Below are 18,247 nucleotides of genomic sequence, written 5' to 3'. Positions count from 1 at the left end.
AAAACCTTTGAAATTGTTGCATGTTGCATTTATATTTTTGTTCAGTATACATGAGCTCATGTCTTGGCAGCTGATTTTGAAGTGTACCCTTTGTCTGATTCACTCACCTTCGAATGTGAGGCAATGCATTACATGTATTGATTGGCTGTATTGGCTTTGTAAGCTCTGTGGGCTTGACCTTGTAATAGTCAGAGCCATAGATATGTATACGTGTGTATGGTTCAGGTAATACTGTTGTCCCTATCTGTACACAGTGCCGAGTCACAGGGTACTGCTCCACATAGCTCAGAGGGGGTGTGTCTTTATGTGAGTGACAGTTTTTCATGACTAACACTACTGACTCCACTGTGTCTGACTCAGTCTGGCCCTTCACGCTCCTGAGGCCTTAACTTTGATCAGCAGATTGAAAGCTATTACTCTTTCCATGACTTAGAGGCAGCTAATGCTGACCAAAGCTCTCATGTTTCACTCTCCCACTCCCCTGGGGGACCGCGACACAGCGCAGGCCCCCACCACCGCCCCCCTGAGCCCTGGAGGGGCCCAGAGAAGGGGTATGGACGGGGTCTGACTGCCTGCCTAGTGCCTACAGCTGGAGGGGATTAGGGGGGTGGGAGGATATTTTTAGCCCATGGAATGTTTTGAGGGTCCAGTTACAGCTCAGGACCGGTGGTGCAAATGGATGGGGTCAGAGGTGACTCATGCTCAGTGTGGAGATTTGAAATGCTGTGATCTCATCTGTTATTTCCTCCAGTGGAGAGACATTGCACCTCACTGGAGTGTGGTGCCCAGTTCCCTCACACACACAGCGCCAGGGTGCTCAACAGTCACATATATTTACATGTCATTAGAAGCCTTCATGAATCTAGTGCATCTGCGCTCAATCATGTGAACTGTAATAATGGTGATATTATTTTACCTAAGATCAGGTGGGAGAGAATGTAAACCAGGGATCAAGGTAAAAATCTGATAAGAATTCTCAATAAAGAATGGCATTTCCCCTGTGATGGATAATATGACTGCTGAGTACATTTTTGTATGGAATTGATTTGAGCAGAGTCTCCTACTGTCTCCTCACTCAACATAAACACGGTACCTCTAGAGACTTAGATTTTTTATTATCTTTCATAAACTAACATAATATCAGGAGAACATTCCATATACAGGCATAGAAATCAAAAAGGTGTCCTATAGGTTTGTGTGAGTGATCACAGTAATCGCAGGATGAAACATGCTCTGAACAGATACAGCAAAAGATGCGTATTTGGTAACGCAGTAGTGAGAGAAAATATATAATTACTTATTTCAATACAATTCTATGCATATCTTTTCCCTTAACAGCTTCGCTATAATTGTCAAAAATAATAGTCATTTGGTATAAGTGCCTCATAAAAACATGGACAGATATTGTGATTGAAATAGGCCCAAGTGATCTTTTAAGGCAATATATATTGTTTCAAAAAGTATTATATTTTAATACAGACAGGATTATGTTTTGTCATTGAACATTTGAGAAACAAAATCACTAATATAATTTATATCAAGTTTCTTGGGAAAGTTCTCATACAAAAATAAAGCAGCCAATCAGTGGTGTGTGTGCTCTGTCCACTGAAGCCATTATTAGGACTGTCTCGCGTCTGTGTTGGTGATTTTAAACTTCAGAAATAAACCAAAGAAAATAAATGATCTCCAGAATCAGTCATAAACAAAATGTTAATCATCATCAACATAGTCCATTTCTTCTTTAACATCTTTGTCATCTACAGTGAATTCTATTCCAAAAAACTTGCTTTTCTCTGTCCTTGACAACTTCCACTCACGGATCACACAGTTCACAAGCGTTTAAGTGACTGTTGTCACTGGGCTGAGACAGATAATCTGGGCCTCCTGGCCTAGGATAACCCCTCATCCTGTCCCTGTTACAGTCAACCTTCACACACCAGTACCTCCTAGCCAGTCATGGCCCTCTCTATCAATCAATCAATCACTGAAGTTACCATGGTAACAGTGAGAGCTCTCAACGGTGTCCGAGTCATTCAGCCAACATTCTCTTTTTCACAACTAATCTAAAGTCACTAAACAGTTTGAACTTTCAAGGTCATTTGAACTCTATGGTAATTGTGCTATATGTTGAACCTGACAATGCTGACATCTATGGTATTGTGCTATTAATAACTAAAACCAGACACTGTTGATATCCATGTTGCGCTATATTACCAAGACAATGCTGTGATAACATATAAAAGAAAAACATTTGTGTTTTGCGGTCTCCTTCATCTCTCAACAGTACAGGGAAACATGACGTGCTGCTCCGATGCGTTGGACTTACCATACCTTTCCATTGCGTCCAAAGTCTGTCCCATTTCAGCCTATCTCTGCCCCTACAATTTGGTGCCTTTGTTGGGGGAGTATTTCATAAGTAAGGCATCAATTTAGATAGAGCATTACAAATGGTGCCATTGTAACATGCATAATAACGCTACTTTCAACTTTAACTTTAAACCTTCAAATATCATTTTTACAAAGAGTTCATGTGAGATATCTTCGGCACTTAAGAGGTGATCCCCTTGTGTGGTTATGGCAGTGTTACTTTCAGGACTAATTTACCAACATTCAAGACTTCTTCAGTTCCACCACCCATTATCAGAAATTTGTGAACAATATTTTTTTAATGGACCACAGAGTTGCAAACAAACTTCAATGGCCACCCAGGGTAGATTCCTCTGCTTATGTGGTTGATAAAATGGAACCATCTGATCCTAAGTTGGGATCCATGTTTCATTGACACTGAGATATTATAGGGTGTCACATTGTTCGTCATCCATCTTCCATAATAGTATCTGTGGTATTGTCGTAAAACACCTCGGATGGAAGGGGTTACATTTACCCCTATATGTCTGGGGAGAACGGGGGCTGGGGCTTGTAGCACTGGGGTCAGTTTTAAGGCATTAGGGGGTTGAGTGGGGTGTGTGAACCCCGCTGGTCTCTACAGGTCATCACTCTCCACCAGGCCTCCTGGCTGCAGGGGGCTGGAGTCAGGGAAGAAGGCTGCCTTCACGTCCAGTCCTCTCTCTGTCAGTGCTGCGTAGCGACTCGTAGACGGACGCACCTTCTTAGGCTTGGGAGTGTTGGGCTGCTGCCACTGAGCTGAGGATGGGACAGAGGGGGAAGAGATGAGTACAGAGACAATAACAGTGATTTTGCCTTTTACATTTGGTCCTGTGTGTTTAGAGGGTAAATAATATTCAGTTGGTTTGTGTGGACACAGAGAAAGACATTTGTGTCTGGGGGACTTACTGTGGACGTCGAGTCGTGCAGTGCTGGACACGATGCCAGCGTCATTTTTGGCCGACACGGTGTACCAGCCAGCATCCTCCTTCATGGCCGGCTGGATGATCATACACAGGTAGCCACAGTTGTCCTGGTGCATGCTGGGAAACAGAGTTCAACACACTCCCTTAGGACCAAGTTTCACTGACTGTTGTCAGATCATCAATATCTTTATCATTTGCAGGTCCAGTTTAAGAGGCTGCTTACCAATAATATTGCTACACTACTTAATTTGATTGTAGACGGTGAATGGTAGAGCTGGCTTACCTGATCCTGTCTGTGTTGTGAGTGAAAGACTCGTTCTCTTTCTTCCAGAAGATTTGTGGGTAGGGAACAGCCGACACACGGCACTCCAGACGTACAGGGTTACCCTCGGCAACGGCAGTGTTCTGTAGCTTCTCGATGAACGAAGGAGCCTTGTGAATCTCTTTGGCTGGAGACAAGAGAGAGACCACAGGTCAGGCAATAGTATATCAAACTATTGTATTTTTTTATTTTATTTAACTAGGCAAGTCAGTTAAGAACAAATTCTTATTTACAATGACGGCCTACACCGGCCAAACCCGGACGACGCTGGGCCAATTGTGCGCCGCCCTATGGGACTCCCAATCACGGCCGGTTGTGATACAGCCTGGAATCGAACCAGGGGGACTGTAGTGACGCCTCAAACACTGAGATGCAGTGCCTTAGACCGCTGCGCCACTCGCGTATTGTGTTAAGTACTACATTATTTGCATCAACAACTAAAAATAGACAAAGGGCCCTTATATCTAAAAAGACATAAAAATATTATGGGCAGTGCTTGACTTGGGCAGGAGCTCACCGGAACTGAGTACCGGCACCTCAAATGTTCTACTGCTTGAGCTACTGTTCCTCTTATAGAATAGTAGTTCAGAAGTATTGTGGAGCTCCTGTACTTAAATATAAACAGTACCGGCACCCAAAATGAGTACTGGAACCTATTTCAGTCCAAGTCAAGCACTGATTATGGTTAATTTCCTGTGACAATGTTGTTAATCTGTCTATGCTTATACATCTATGTACTGTATGGGTGTCTACCTGCGACAATGAGTTCCATGTTGAAGGAGTTCTGTCCGGCGCGGTTGCTAGCGATGCAGGTGTAGATGCCTGCATCGCGGCTGGACACAGGCTCGATGACCAATGAGTGGACGCCATTCTCCCGCACTAGCATCTTGTGGGCGGAGTCAGGACGGATGGTCTGACCATTCAACTGCCAGATCAGGTCTGGTGTGGGCAAGCCACTGACCTAGAGGGGGAACACAACAAACACTCAATAACTCATTCATCACATTGTGTTATTTATACAGTGATGTGATGATTTTAATCACTCTATCTGCAGTGTATATGTGCTGGTAAATATTTGCATTGTGAGTACAGTATTATGGTGTGACTCTGTCTGCAGTGAGAGCAGCAATGTTTTATTGTTGTTTGTCTGGAGTCTCCCAGTCGCCTGCATGTCTTCTCATGGGAACTGCCTGGCCTGTTAAAGGACCTGTCTCTCTTTTCAGCACCCGCTGCACGCCTGATGAAACCCCACACCTGCCCCTCCCTCAGGTCTGACCGGTAGAGCCCACCTGTGTGTGTGCATGAGTACGCACGCTTGTGTGTGTGTGTGTGTGTCTGTGCATGTGTGCATGTGTATCCGGCCTTGACTGTATTGAGTGCTGGAAGTAGAATTGAGTAATTTTTGGTTGAACAACATGGTTCAGCCTGACTGCAGTACACTTCCTGTAGTTGAGACATTATTGGCATGGAAAGTTTGGAAACCCACAAACGATTTGGAAATAAATATTGCTTATAAATATCATTGACATTAAGAGCCCCAAGACATTGGAGACTCACTATGTTTATTTTTTGACAAGTATAAAAAGAGAGTCTTGTTATAGCGTGTGAAATCCGTGTATGGTACTGTTTGGTTTTATTACAGTTTTGTAACATAGTTTTCTAACTGTTTCTGACTAACGCTGGCTGCATAGGGAGGATTAGTGACCAAGAGAGAAAAGGGAAGGAGAGTGTGGAGAGAGAAATAATCGTTGAGAGAGTGATCCTAGGAAAATGACACCAGCATTTCTCCTCCTCTCGCGCTCTGAGTCATTCATCATGAAAGAGGAGATTAAATATATAGCCCCCAGTTATTTCTTCCCCAGAATATGGAATGAATGGGGAGGACACCTTTCTCAGCCCCACAGACACTCCTCATCACTGACACACACAGAATTAGAGGGTGGATCTGCTTTCCTCCATTTTCTATGATTTACTATTTGCTGAACACCAGGGTTAATTTTGGAAAGTTGGAATGTTCCTTTTATGAATTCTTAGAACCTGCACTGCTTCCAGTAATTAAAAACCTCACAGTCCTCCATAAACAACAGACCTATAATGGTAGAATCCTAAAGGTGTGGCTGTAAGTTGAAGAGGTCAAGGAGGGGTGGGTTCAGTGTTAAGGGGGCGTGGTCTCACCTTGCAGTCCATCCGGCAGAGCTTGCCCTCTTGAACGATGAGATCACCGGGTGCCTGCAGGAAGTGGGGGCGGAAGTGACGCTCCTGGATGTTCTCGTTCTCATCACCACTGTCTCTGGACCGAGACCTAGGTCTAAGAGAGGGAGGGAGGGGGAGAGGGAGGCAGAGCAAGAGATTTACTCCTAACAGAACCCAGTTCTTCCACTACCAGCTCCCACTCTATGGTGGATCATGACCCCAGGCGTTCCCTGTCCTCCTGCACTATCACAACAATGACATCACCATCCCTCCACACAGCGTAAATACACCCAAGCTGTGCAGAGCGGAGCGAGGGAAGAGAGAGGGTAAGAAGGAGAGAGATAAAGAGAGAGGGAGGTACGGATGGATATCTTTAAACGCTTCACTCAGATATATGAAGGCCTTATCTGGGAGTGTACAGATCAGGTTACTGTAATGCGTGTGTGTGTGTGCGTTCCTTTGTTTGTGTGTGGGAGTATTATTATACGTGGGACAGGTATTATACAGAACAAATATTACACCTATCAATCTAAGAGCAGAACCAACAAGTGTTTCCGCCCTCTCACACTACACTATTCAACTCATATAAAAATGTCAGCAACATTTTTTATTTATTTAACACACACTAATATCAACAATAATGTACATAACTATTTTAAAAGGTAAATCATGGTAGCTTGGAATTGATATTCGTACACCTGGTATCATTGTAAATATCATTGTGAATATGAACGTTTAGTCAATAATGTTGCTTGACCGGTGGTTACCCAGCTAACAAGGAACGTAACTGAGACATTTGTAACATTCCCCTTAATTCTTCCAGAGGTACTGAATGTCATAGCCCGTTTGGGACATTATAGGCACATTCATAACGTTTCTAATAAGTATTATAGAGGTTATAAATATCAGGTCGCTAAACAGACATCATGGGAACATTTAAAATGTTCCTTGGTAGTCCATGAAAGGTTCTGAATATTATGTTACTTTTGAGATATCCTAGGAACATTTCATAATGTTACATTTAGAGCTATGGTTTGTCTTCATATAACGTTACAATCTGAATGATAGAAATACATTTTGGAACATCGTCTGTAAGTTTCACAATAACGTTATCATGACTTATGTGGGGACTAAAATAACTTTGTGGTCACGTCCTGGAACGTAATTTTGTTAGCTGGGTAGGTTGGCCAAAAGTAGGCTACATGAAAAGTGCAATACTGGTAATATAATGTGTGTTAATGTGAGTTTTCTGTGAATTTACGTAAGTCACAACGCTCATCTGCAATTCTCATAAACAAAAGAGTGATCAAATTAAGATGCTACACCTGTAAGCAAAGCATATGAATAATTGCCAACAGCGTTTGCCTGTCCTCTCCATCTGTGTCAGGTATTGTGTTCTTCCTGTACCTGCGAATATGTCCAGGTGTAGAGCGCTGGCTCCTCCCTCTCTGGTTCACTGCCTGGACCATCATCCTGCCAGTACAGCTCACCCTCCCCTGAGGGAGAGAGAGAGAGAGATGTTTGTTCGACGTTTATGACTGTTCATACTCAAACTCAATTAAAACCCACGTCAGGGAGGAAGTACAATGTGTTAAAGTTGGCCAGGCTGTTAGAAAGGCAACAGTACATGAACTCTCGACCCTCATGAAGGCTTTAGTGATTTCCTGTCTCACTCAACGCCTGCTTCCCCTTGCTGGCTGGAGACCCTTATCTTCTCCATGGCTATTATTCTCTAGAACTAATGACCGCTAACAGCCCCAGCACCACTGGCTGCCAAACGGCTTGGTCCTGATAATGTGTGTGTATGCGTGTCCATAGATACAGTATGTGTATGTCCCTTGTGTACAGTAGTTTGGTGTGAAACGACTTGGTGTGGAAGTCTGTGCAGAGTTTTCTATATGGGGTGTGAATCAGTTAAGTCCTGTGTGTGTGTGTTGGGTGGGTCAGGTGTTCTCACCTCAGGGTTACCAGCCATGATGGTGTAGTTTCCGTCATCGTCCAATGAGGTGGCGGCAGTGTGCAGGTTGCAGGTTCCGTCAGCGTCGCGGCTGATCCTGTAGTGTTCACTCCTCTTAGAGATCTGCTTCCCATCCTTAAACCAGTAGATCTATAGGGGACAGGATATACACAACACAGAGTTACACAATGATCTGCTTCCCATCCTTAAACCAGTAGATCTATAGGGGACAGGATATACACAACACAGAGTTACACAATGATCTGCTTCCCATCCTTAAACCAGTAGATCTATAGGGGACAGGATATACACAACACAGAGTTACACAATGATCTGCTTCCCATCCTTAAACCAGTAGATCTATAGGGGAAAGGATAGACACAATTACCTATAGAAGTGGATAGGAGTAGGGAGGGAAGGGGGGTATATTATTATATTATAAACTGGGTGGTTCAAGCCCTGAATGCTGATTGGCTGAAAGCTGTGGTATATCACAGGTATGACAAAACATTTATTTTGACTGCTCTAATTACGTTGGTAACCAGTTTATATAGTAATATCAATAAGGCACCTCAGGGGTGTGTGATATATTGCCAATATACCACAGCTAAGGGCTGTATCTAGGCACTCCGCGTTGCGTCGTACATAAGAACAGCCCTTAGCCGTGGTATATTGGCCATATACCACATCCATTATTGCTTAATTATATCATATTATACTGTACTCCCCCTCCCTCCCTCCCTCCCTCCCTCCCTCCCTCCCTCCCTCCCTCCCTCCCTCCCTCCCTCCCTCCTTTATCTTTTCCATTCATCTGATGCCTGTCATCAACCAGTCATTACAGAGGCCCTCTGATGCTACCAGCAGTGGTGGACTCACAGATGTTAGCACGGCAGGCCTCGCCCTTATAACATACTGTACATGTACCTCAACCTCCTACTAACAACACCACACATCATCAACTCCCAATTATCAGAACAATATGGCAGTACATTAAATAGGTTCAGCATACAACAATACACTATAACTAACTAGCGTAGCAGTGATAATATTGACATTAAATACAATAAAAAATGTTAGAATACGGTGTCCTGGTATGCGAGTCTAACGATGAATCATTCCGCTATATTTCCACATGATCACTCTGATCTGTGTGACCTCTGACCTTTGGCTTGGGGTCTCCGATGACCTTGCAGGAGAAAGTGACGGGCATGCCCTCAAACACCTTGTAGTGTTTGAGCTTGCTGTGGAAGAATGGCACCACCCCCTGGCCTGTAGTATCTTCACCATGCTGCACATCATCATCAGACTCCTCCACTGGAGAGCGCTCCAGACGGAACTCGATCTCACTGATCAGGCGCTGCTCGAAGCTGGACACCTTGTACTCCTGCAGAGCACACAGAGAGGGAGCAGGGTTAACGCTGCGAGATGGAGTTCAAGGAGCATCACTATTACAGGAAGAGCCTGAAATCACAGAGGAACGGGGTCACAGAAAAATCTGAAGAACAAGAAGCACACTCCATCAAGAACATTCTGTGTCACTCATGCATGCATTCATTGATTTATCCATTCTTTCATTCATTCAACCACAATGTGTTACAGAAAACCAAGATGATCCTTTTCCCGTCAGCTCGCCTTTACCCAGTTTCTTCCTATTCCCTATCAACTCTCTATTCCTCCCCCATTTTCTGTCTATTCCTCTCTCTCTCTCTCTCTCAATTCCTCCTTCTGTCTCCTTCAATCTCAATCTCTCACCATCCTGGCCCAGCCTGTTGAGGCAGAAGCAACATCTGCAGAGTAGTGTGTACTGACTGACTGACTGACTGACTGATAATTACAGGCCTAAGACACAGCTGAAGGAGTATGACATCTCAAGGGGAGGCAAAGCTTTGGTAGTGGGAGGACTGGGGTCTGTTGCCAACGCTCACCAAAGTGTAAATCTCTTTCTCTGCCTCTCCCTCAATCCCTGTCTCCCCTCCTTCTTCTCTCAAACGTTTCTCTCTCTCTTCCTCTCTCTCTCTCCCTCCCTTGAATTATTGTTCTCTATGTTTCTCTCTGTTTCTCGTACATTTTACATTTTAGTCATTTAGCAGACGCTCTTATCCAGAGCGACTTACAGTTGCATACATGACTTTTTATTTTATTTTATTTTTATTATATATATATATTTTTTATACCCCCCGTGGGAATGGAACCCACAACCCTGGCGTTGCAAACGCCATGCTCTACATCCCCTGCCGGCCATTCCCTCCCCTACCCTAGACGACGCTGGGCCAATTGTGCGCCGCCCCATGGGTCTCCCGGTCGCGGCCGGCTACGACAGAGCCTGGATTCTAACCAGGATCTCTAGTGGCACAGCTAGCACTGCGATGCAGTGCCTTAGACCACTGCGCCACTCGGGAGACCCCAACAAGAGACAAGTATATAGGTCATGTGACACGTAACACAAACACAGCTATGGGTTTATCCCATAGTTCTGATGACAGGGGACCATGTTCATTTTAGCATCTCATATCAGGGAGGTGTTGGAAACAAGCTCATGCAGGCGCCGATATCTGATTAACACATCAAAAGTGACCAATCAACACACAATCAATTAATTAACATATACATTAAAAGTAACGGACATGTACAGGGACAAAGCCTTGGCCATGCTTCTCATAAAATGTCAGTAATTGGGTCAGCTCTAACTGAGGGCAACTGTGATTGTCTGACACAGAAGACTACAGGTGGTCAAAAGATATGTAACCACCACAATGACCTTAACAGAACCATTAATTAACTTTTTTCATGAGCTTTTTGTCAAATGTATGTCTTTATCCTAATCAGTTTCCAGGTTCCCAATCCTGATCCTGTTATGGTCAAAGTGTGTGTGAGCACATCTAATATAATTATTATCAGTGTGGCTTTGTTGACTGCCTTAAGCATGAGGAGTGACCACACACAGTGAGTGAGAAAGAGAGAGGGAGGGAAGGAAAGAGATAAAGACGGGGGAGGAGAAGGAGAGAGAGAGGGAGAGAAGGAAAGAGATAAAGACGGGGGAGGAGAAGGAGAGAGAGAGAGGGAGAGAAGGAAAGAGATAAAGACGGGGGAGGAGAAGGAGAGAGAGAGAGGGAGAGAAGGAAAGAGATAAAGACGGGGAGGAGAAGGAGAGAGAGAGGGAGAGAAGGAAAGAGATAAAGACGGGGGAGGAGAAGGAGAGAGAGAGAGGGAGAGAAGGAAAGAGATAAAGACGGGGGAGGAGAAGGAGAGAGAGAGGGAGAGAAGGAAAGAGATAAAGACGGGGGAGGAGAAGGAGAGAGAGAGAGTGAGAGAAGGAAAGAGATAAAGATGGGGGAGGAGAAGGAGAGAGAGAGGGAGAGAAGGAAAGAGATAAAGACGGGGGAGGAGAAGGAGAGAGAGAGAGGGAGAGAAGGAAAGAGATAAAGACGGGGGAGGAGAAGGAGAGAGAGAGGGAGAGAAGGAAAGAGATAAAGACGGGGGAGGAGAAGGAGAGAGAGAGGGAGAGAAGGAAAGAGATAAAGACGGGGAGGAGAAGGAGAGAGAGAGGGAGAGAAGGAAAGAGATAAAGACGGGGGGAGGAGAAGGAGAGAGAGAGGGAGAGAAGGAAAGAGATAAAGACGGGGAGGAGAAGGAGAGAGAGAGGGAGAGAAGGAAAGAGATAAAGACGGGGGAGGAGAAGGAGAGAGAGAGGGAGAGAAGGAAAGAGATAAAGACGGGGGAGGAGAAGGAGAGAGAGAGGGAGAGAAGGAAAGAGATAAAGACGGGGGAGGAGAAGGAGAGAGAGAGGAAGAGAAGGAAAGAGATAAAGACGGGGGAGGAGAAGGAGAGAGAGAGGGAGAGAAGGAAAGAGATAAAGACGGGGAGGAGAAGGAGAGAGAGAGGAAGAGAAGGAAAGAGATAAAGACGGGGAGGAGAAGGAGAGAGAGAGGAAGAGGCTTGAATAACCTTTTGAGGGACTGATTCTATATCAGATGAACTGGAGTCCTGCGAAGAGATAAAATAACAGTGAGGTGTTGTCTCTGTGTTACTGTATGACGTCACGTCCTGAGATCCAACCACACACCAAGAGTGTGTGGGTGTGTATGTACTTACCAGCATTCATGACAAAGAGTATGTAACATTGTAAGTCTTATACAATTTTCACATTTCCACAAAACACATATTTTCATCACATATCCTCTGAATTGGGACAGGCAAACTCATAGCCTCTCAGGCAGAGTAGTGCCCAGAGCCATGCAGAGCCAATCTCTATCAGACAGGGAACCAGGCTCAGTCCCATGGGCCTCCAGGCAGCCAGAGCCCAACATCACTACAGCACAGTAGCACAGAACAGCCCTGACTTCCACTAAAGACCACCGCCACTGTCTGCAGCTATGAGAGGACAAACTTGACAGTGAGGCTTGACTTTAGTCAATACAACAACTATGTGTGTGTTCTGCACTGAGGTTTTGTGTTTTGGACATCTTTAATACTACATTTTGTATTAATCTGTGTATCTATAGCCTATATATCATCACAGTTCAATAGAGCTTTTTAATGTTTCTGAGGGGAACAAATAGTTACATAGAACTTCAAACAGTGTTATTTCCTACTGCGTTTGTATCAACACTGTAGAGTCTGCAAGTTTTAATAAACAGAGTGTTTTATAGAGGGTTCTGGAGGATAGTACTCTGTTTATATCAAAGCTTCATTGCATGCCTTAAATTAAAGTGTTTCCAGTGTAGCCGCAAAATAATATAGCCTTTTTCAATAATAAACATCACAGGCCAGCATTCAGATGAAAAATAGGCATAGCTCAGAAATACAGTAACCCTGCACACTGGCACAACTCTGAGTAAAGAGGTGTGACTGCCAAATATGTCTAATGTAGGTGGGTATGCCACACACATGCAATAATACAGAGGAACACAGAGGTGGTGACAGAGGTGGTGATACTAGACGAGTATTTTGTGACTCTGTGAGTAGTGTGTGAGTGTGTACCTGTCCGGTCCAGGCCAAGTGTGTGTGTGTATACCTGTCCAGGTGTGTGTGTGTGTTCCTGGTATAGTTGCAGCAGCAGCGTACCTGTGTGACTGGCTCCTCGTCCTGCTGCTGTGTGTTTAGCACTGTGGCAGCGTTGTCTGCCCCCAGCAGCCTGCGAGCCATCTTCTCCTCATAGGTTAACCTCTGAAAGCACCGATTAATGGGTCAGCTGGGGTTAGTGTGTCAGTCGCAAGAGCAACACACACGCGTTACAAATATTAATAAGATACAGTCTTCCTGAGATAAATGCTTGTGAAATGGATGACATGGAATAATAATTTTTGTCCTCTCAAAGTCAAAAGGCTCTTTGGGACTCACTATAGTACTGGGCCTGTTCTAACATTTACATAAAAGCTTGTCTGTGAACATATCTGTGGCATAGCTATGCTATGTATTAATGGTTGGGAATGAAAAATGATTGATATTTGACATGATGGACCGCTTGTTAATAATATGTATTAATGAATGTTACAAAACACCTTAATTCCCAAGTTACCTACAAATACTCAGTCATCTACAGCGTTATGAAGGCACTCTGAAACACACACACACACACACACACCTGTTGTCCATTGCTCATGCGCTCCTCCTTAAATCGTAGCTTCCTCTCCAGGTCCTGAATGACAGCATCCTTGGTTCCCTGGATGTCAGAGTCTGAGGCCAGGCGTGGGGTTCCTCTAGACTGCTTCCGGGGAAAAGCACTGCTGACAGAACACAAAAACAGACGAAAGGGTTAGAACATGGGATCCCAGACCTTTACTCAACAGTGGCTGCTGTTTCTTTCTACAGTAGATCACATAGCCACGATATTCAATATGTTGTTGGTGTGTGTGTTAGACTGACTGGGATTTATTTGAACCTGTGATTGAGACAGAATAAGCCACTTCTTTCTGTTTCTCATTCCCTTATCTGAACATGTCCAACTGCAGCCTTCTACACAGAGTCCTCTTATCTCTCTCCCCTGCTACAGGAATGCCAGGGTGAGGGAAAAACAGACAGAGGAGAGGGCTTGATGAAAAAGAGGGAGATGTGCAATGGCCTTAAAGGGGAAGGGGGAGAGCATGTTTGACAGCAGAGCAGAGTGGATGTTTTCTCCAGGAGGCCAGGCATCATAAAACGAACCAGATCTCTATCGGTTAAATATTCATAAACATGACCAAGCTCACTCTAGGTGCAAATATATGTTTATTTGACTTTGACACACCCTTCATTCTAAAGTCATTGTGTATATTTTCCAGATGATAGGGCAAAACATTCTTATCTAAATCACACATGTGAACACACACACACACACACACACACACACATTTACACACCTCAGGACACTGAGAGAGACGGTGCTCTTTGAGCTGAGGCTGAGTGTCTGTAAGAGCCCCTGGCTGTAAACATGCTGTATAAGAATTTAAACAGGTCATCTTCCATCTAGCAGCAGACCTCCAGCCTCCAGCTGCTACCAGGCGGCAGGCTGTCCTGATGAGGATGGAGGGAGAGGGAGAGCCAGCCTGGCTCCACAGAGACAGACCTGCCGCAGGCTGTCACTCACTGACTGATATGCTACACTACCATTTGACTGGGGAATTAAATGGTCTGAAAGTATAGAGTACTGCCCCATGGAGAGCCAGTGTAGCTGTGTCTAGAGCCAGCGTAGCTGAGTAACATTGAGGATAGGATACTCACATAGTCCCGTTCCCTTTAGGCAGGCCCAGGGCGTTGACGGATGGGCTAGTGGGCGTGGCTGGCAGGACGGAGGCCAGGAAGCCAGCAGGTGATTGGGGCATGGAGGTGAAGGGGGAAGAGCTGTTGGAGTGGCTGGGGGAGAAGGGGGGAGTCGAGGAGATGGGTGGAGGAGGGGGTGGGGGGAAGTCTTGGCCGGGGCCTGATGGAGAGGACATGCTGCTGCTGAGGAAGGGAGGGGGTGGAGGAGGGAAGGAAGGAGAGGACGGGGACTGAGACCCGATGCTGCTGCCCTTAGTGAAGGGAGGCAGGGTGACCCTGGTGAAGGGTTTGTGTGAGGGGGGTGGGGAGAGGGGTGAGGGCAGGCTCGATCCAGAGGAGCCAGAGGACTGGGTGACATAGCCCCCCATAGGGCCTGTCCCCCCGGGGCTCTGGGCAGCGATGAACTGCTTGGGCCGGGCATAGTTGAAGGTGCTGGTCTGCATGGCGCTGCTCTCCAGCTCCTGGAAGGAGGGAGGAGGGGGAAGAGGAGGAGAGGGCGGAGAGGACACTTCCTGGGGCTGCTGCAGCGGAAGTGGGACTTCCTGCTCTTGCTCCTGCTGCTGGATCCAATTGGCTGCTTCTTGCTGTTCCAATAGAATCTGATCCTGCAGCTGCTTCAACTGTTCTGCGTTCCTAAAAGGAAAGGGGATACATAGGCATCATCAGTAACATGACTACTGGACAGTGGGGTCACATTGAATGATCATGCCAAACAGTCAAAAAACACTGTTGCAGAAAAAAACTGGACAGAGTTTTCTAAAGTTTGTCAGCTAAATGAAAGCAGGAGCACACACCAGTAGATCAGAAGCATTCCGTACAGTAAAGGCCTTTTTTCGAACCAATGGAATCCATACAGTAAAGGCCTAGACTCCATACTATGTATCCACATATTTTGTGTCAGGGTCAGTATAAACGCCCAGAGAGCCTAACAGCAGTGGGTTTCCTCCCCCAGGTCACCAATCAGCACATAGCACACATACCCCTCTAACACTCAACATCCTCTCAACACCACTAGAACGCTGGAGGGGATGAGATAACGCTGCGAAGGTTACAGGCATGTTGTAAAAATGTTACAAAAGCATGCGGCTGTAATCCATTTCACCTTAACTAACACAATACCCTATTCCCCATCTCTCACTCTCCAGTTACACAAAAATGGTTGACAAATTAAAGAGATGATTGTGATTGTAAAAATGGCAATCACAGAGAATGAGACTCCCAGATGTGCCGAGACATTGCTCTAATGTTACAGATGCGTTGTGAGGATGTTACTGTGAGTGGTTGAAAACCACACACAGAGCTGTGGGGATGACTTCAGCACTCGGCCATCCAAGGGCCTCACTCAAGAATTACACTGTAGCTTTTTTCACCAGCCTGGAATTGATAGCCTGTCAGGCCTGAGGTGAGAGGGTTCAGAGGACCATGGGGCGTGGTTAATTCAGCTAGCCAACCTTGCCATAGTCCATGTATGTGTTTGTGTGTATGTGTGTGGTGTGTATGTGAAGCGCTGATTAGTGCTGTTCTGGGGAGGAAAACACTGCATATGGACTCTATCAGCCGCTCCATAAAGACTTAAAAGGCCAGCCTGTCGACAGCCATGTCAAAAAGGGAGATTGACTGGAGTAAGAAACGCGAAAACGTTTTTACAACGTTGTCTTCCCTTATGACAAAAGGGTTGGCAGTCAACAGTGTGATGACCTCTACAGGGTCAAGGACAAGACTAGGCATGGTCATATAATACATGTGTAAATAACATTGTAATTAAATAATTGATTTCGGTACAGACATGAGAGATACATACCGAGACAACCTGTACTAGGGACATGGTGTGGCTTTGATCTCTTAACCCTCAACAGCTCAACTGGGCGGTTGAGCTACTTTTGACATCCAATTTTAAATGAAATTAAACATTTTATTTTGTTTGGCATATTTTAACATTTCAACCAATGCCATTTAGCATAGGACTCCTGTATTTTTTCAAACACACTTTCAAAGATGGTTGAAAACCAGGAAGTGAATGTTAGCAAAACTGTGAAATGTTGTTGACCTCTAAAACATAATTTTGGAATGATTAAATTATTTAAATATTGTTTTATAATTTTAGGAACTCTTGAAAAATATGCTCTACCAGGCGGTAGAGTTGCCCACTAAAGGAATGCAATTGAGTCAAAGCTAGTGATAATGGACAATGGAGAAATATTGTTGTGGGATTTTTCTGTCTGTGCAAATAGGAAAACATTTTGATATTCATATCAGTATTTACTGTCTGCCTGTTATCTTCAATATGTTTCACAATATTATTCAGTAGATTTATTTTTACAGGTATTGTGAGCATATAAACAGTAAACACATTAATTTACATATATTTGAATATTCATATTTTGACACACAAATGTATCATATTTTATTTATAATTGATATCAATTCTCATTTAACTAGGCCTGTCTTCCATTATAAGTAACTGAAGCAGACATAATGTTAATTAATTTATCATTTTTTTTATGATTTAAAAAGTGTAGGCAAATTCCAAGACAAAATGAGTTTACCCTAATTGGGCAACTCAACCAGCTGGTTGAGATGTCTGCGATGAGTTTTCAAGTCACGCAAAAAAAAAATATTCACGTCTTATTTTCAAAGGTGAATCCTAATGATGCAGTATTGTATTCCGTCATAGAGGTATGGCTGGCTGAGGATTTCACACACAGAGCCCTCCTACACTGTCGAATCACGTCTGGCCTGCTCTGGGATCAGTTGGCTGGGGAACTAAGGCTCTCAGGAGGTTCCTGATCCTAGAGGGGGTGGATGACATGACTGTGGACTGGAATGAAGAACGGGGGCGAGTAAACTAGACACATCCTGTGTCCACTGCTTGCTTTGAATGTGTTAATTTATAATGAGGAAATATTTTATTTGCGTCTGGGGGCTTGTAACAGGAATGTACAGTGGGAACTCCAGGACACACATGAAATGGAAGAGTTATCTTCTCAGGGTAGCAGAAGGGGTCTTTGTGAAATCTATAAAACAAGTCTGTGACTGGTAGTGAGTCCATCAACCTGGGTAGAAGAGTCTAGCTACAGTTACATGCTTTGTCATCAGGACTTCACTGGGATGGAATTCTCCCAATCTGTTTTAGATGCTGAATAATCAGGAAATTGTTTCTGCTATTTTTCATTTCTGTCTGAGGTTCCAGTGGATAAGTCAACCATTCCCCAGCCTCCCTTCTCTCTCAAAAAATATGAAGAGCCCAACAAAGGTAATGAACATTTTACAGTAAAATGACAGGACAATGAAAACACCATGAGACAGATATTCCACATACTTTGTGATCAGTCACATGCTCCCCTCATTAGTAGCATAGCAACAGTGGAACTTCAGGCCCAAACAAACACTCATTATACTAATCTCTCCAACCTGTCATAACCTGTGTGATGGTGTAGACTATGGTACATTAAAAATAGCATATGAAATAGCAAAATGAAATAATGTAGTGTCTACTTTTCCCCATGTGTTTTTCTTAATATCCCAGCAATGTCGGACATCCAAGCCTCCACCAAAAGCGCACTTTTACAGGAATAGTTTGGCAGCTCCTGCGAGCGGCAGCCCTGGCCTCCACTCCTCCGTGGCGCTTTCATTCCTTTTTTGGCTGCGTTCTCTCAGCGCGAATCTCCTCTCTTCGCCTCGCCCGCCCGTTCAAGCAGAGGGGAAACGCGCTTAATTTCCTCAGCA

The 18,247-nt window shown here is 44.6% G+C and overlaps 1 protein-coding gene across 6 annotated transcripts in view; it reads right to left on the bottom strand.

Moving 5' to 3' along the window:
• Positions 1-1,096: 1,096 nt before the first annotated feature.
• LOC121540171 (palladin-like) overlaps positions 1,097-18,247 on the bottom strand; it is a 128,240-nt gene continuing 111,089 nt past the window's right edge. For 3 of the 6 annotated variants that reach the window (XM_045207722.1, XM_045207725.1, XM_045207724.1), the window contains 12 exons: positions 14,483-15,154; positions 13,368-13,509; positions 12,848-12,949; positions 11,729-11,767; positions 8,946-9,167; positions 7,784-7,933; positions 7,234-7,322; positions 5,809-5,941; positions 4,387-4,594; positions 3,595-3,760; positions 3,295-3,428; positions 1,097-3,144 (listed from right to left, as the gene is read on the bottom strand). In XM_045207722.1, coding sequence (XP_045063657.1) covers positions 2,984-3,144; positions 3,295-3,428; positions 3,595-3,760; positions 4,387-4,594; positions 5,809-5,941; positions 7,234-7,322; positions 7,784-7,933; positions 8,946-9,167; positions 11,729-11,767; positions 12,848-12,949; positions 13,368-13,509; positions 14,483-15,154 — 2,218 coding nt within the window. In that variant the 3' untranslated portion in view covers positions 1,097-2,983. The remainder of the gene's footprint in view (positions 3,145-3,294; positions 3,429-3,594; positions 3,761-4,386; positions 4,595-5,808; positions 5,942-7,233; positions 7,323-7,783; positions 7,934-8,945; positions 9,168-11,728; positions 11,768-12,847; positions 12,950-13,367; positions 13,510-14,482; positions 15,155-18,247) is intronic. The other 3 variants (XM_045207723.1, XM_045207726.1, XM_041848835.2) reach the window with 3 other exon arrangements.

This window comes from Coregonus clupeaformis, chromosome 26, assembly GCF_020615455.1.
Source record: "Coregonus clupeaformis isolate EN_2021a chromosome 26, ASM2061545v1, whole genome shotgun sequence".
Classification (NCBI taxonomy): domain Eukaryota; kingdom Metazoa; phylum Chordata; class Actinopteri; order Salmoniformes; family Salmonidae; genus Coregonus; species Coregonus clupeaformis.
This window is presented reverse-complemented; position numbering and strand designations above follow the sequence as displayed.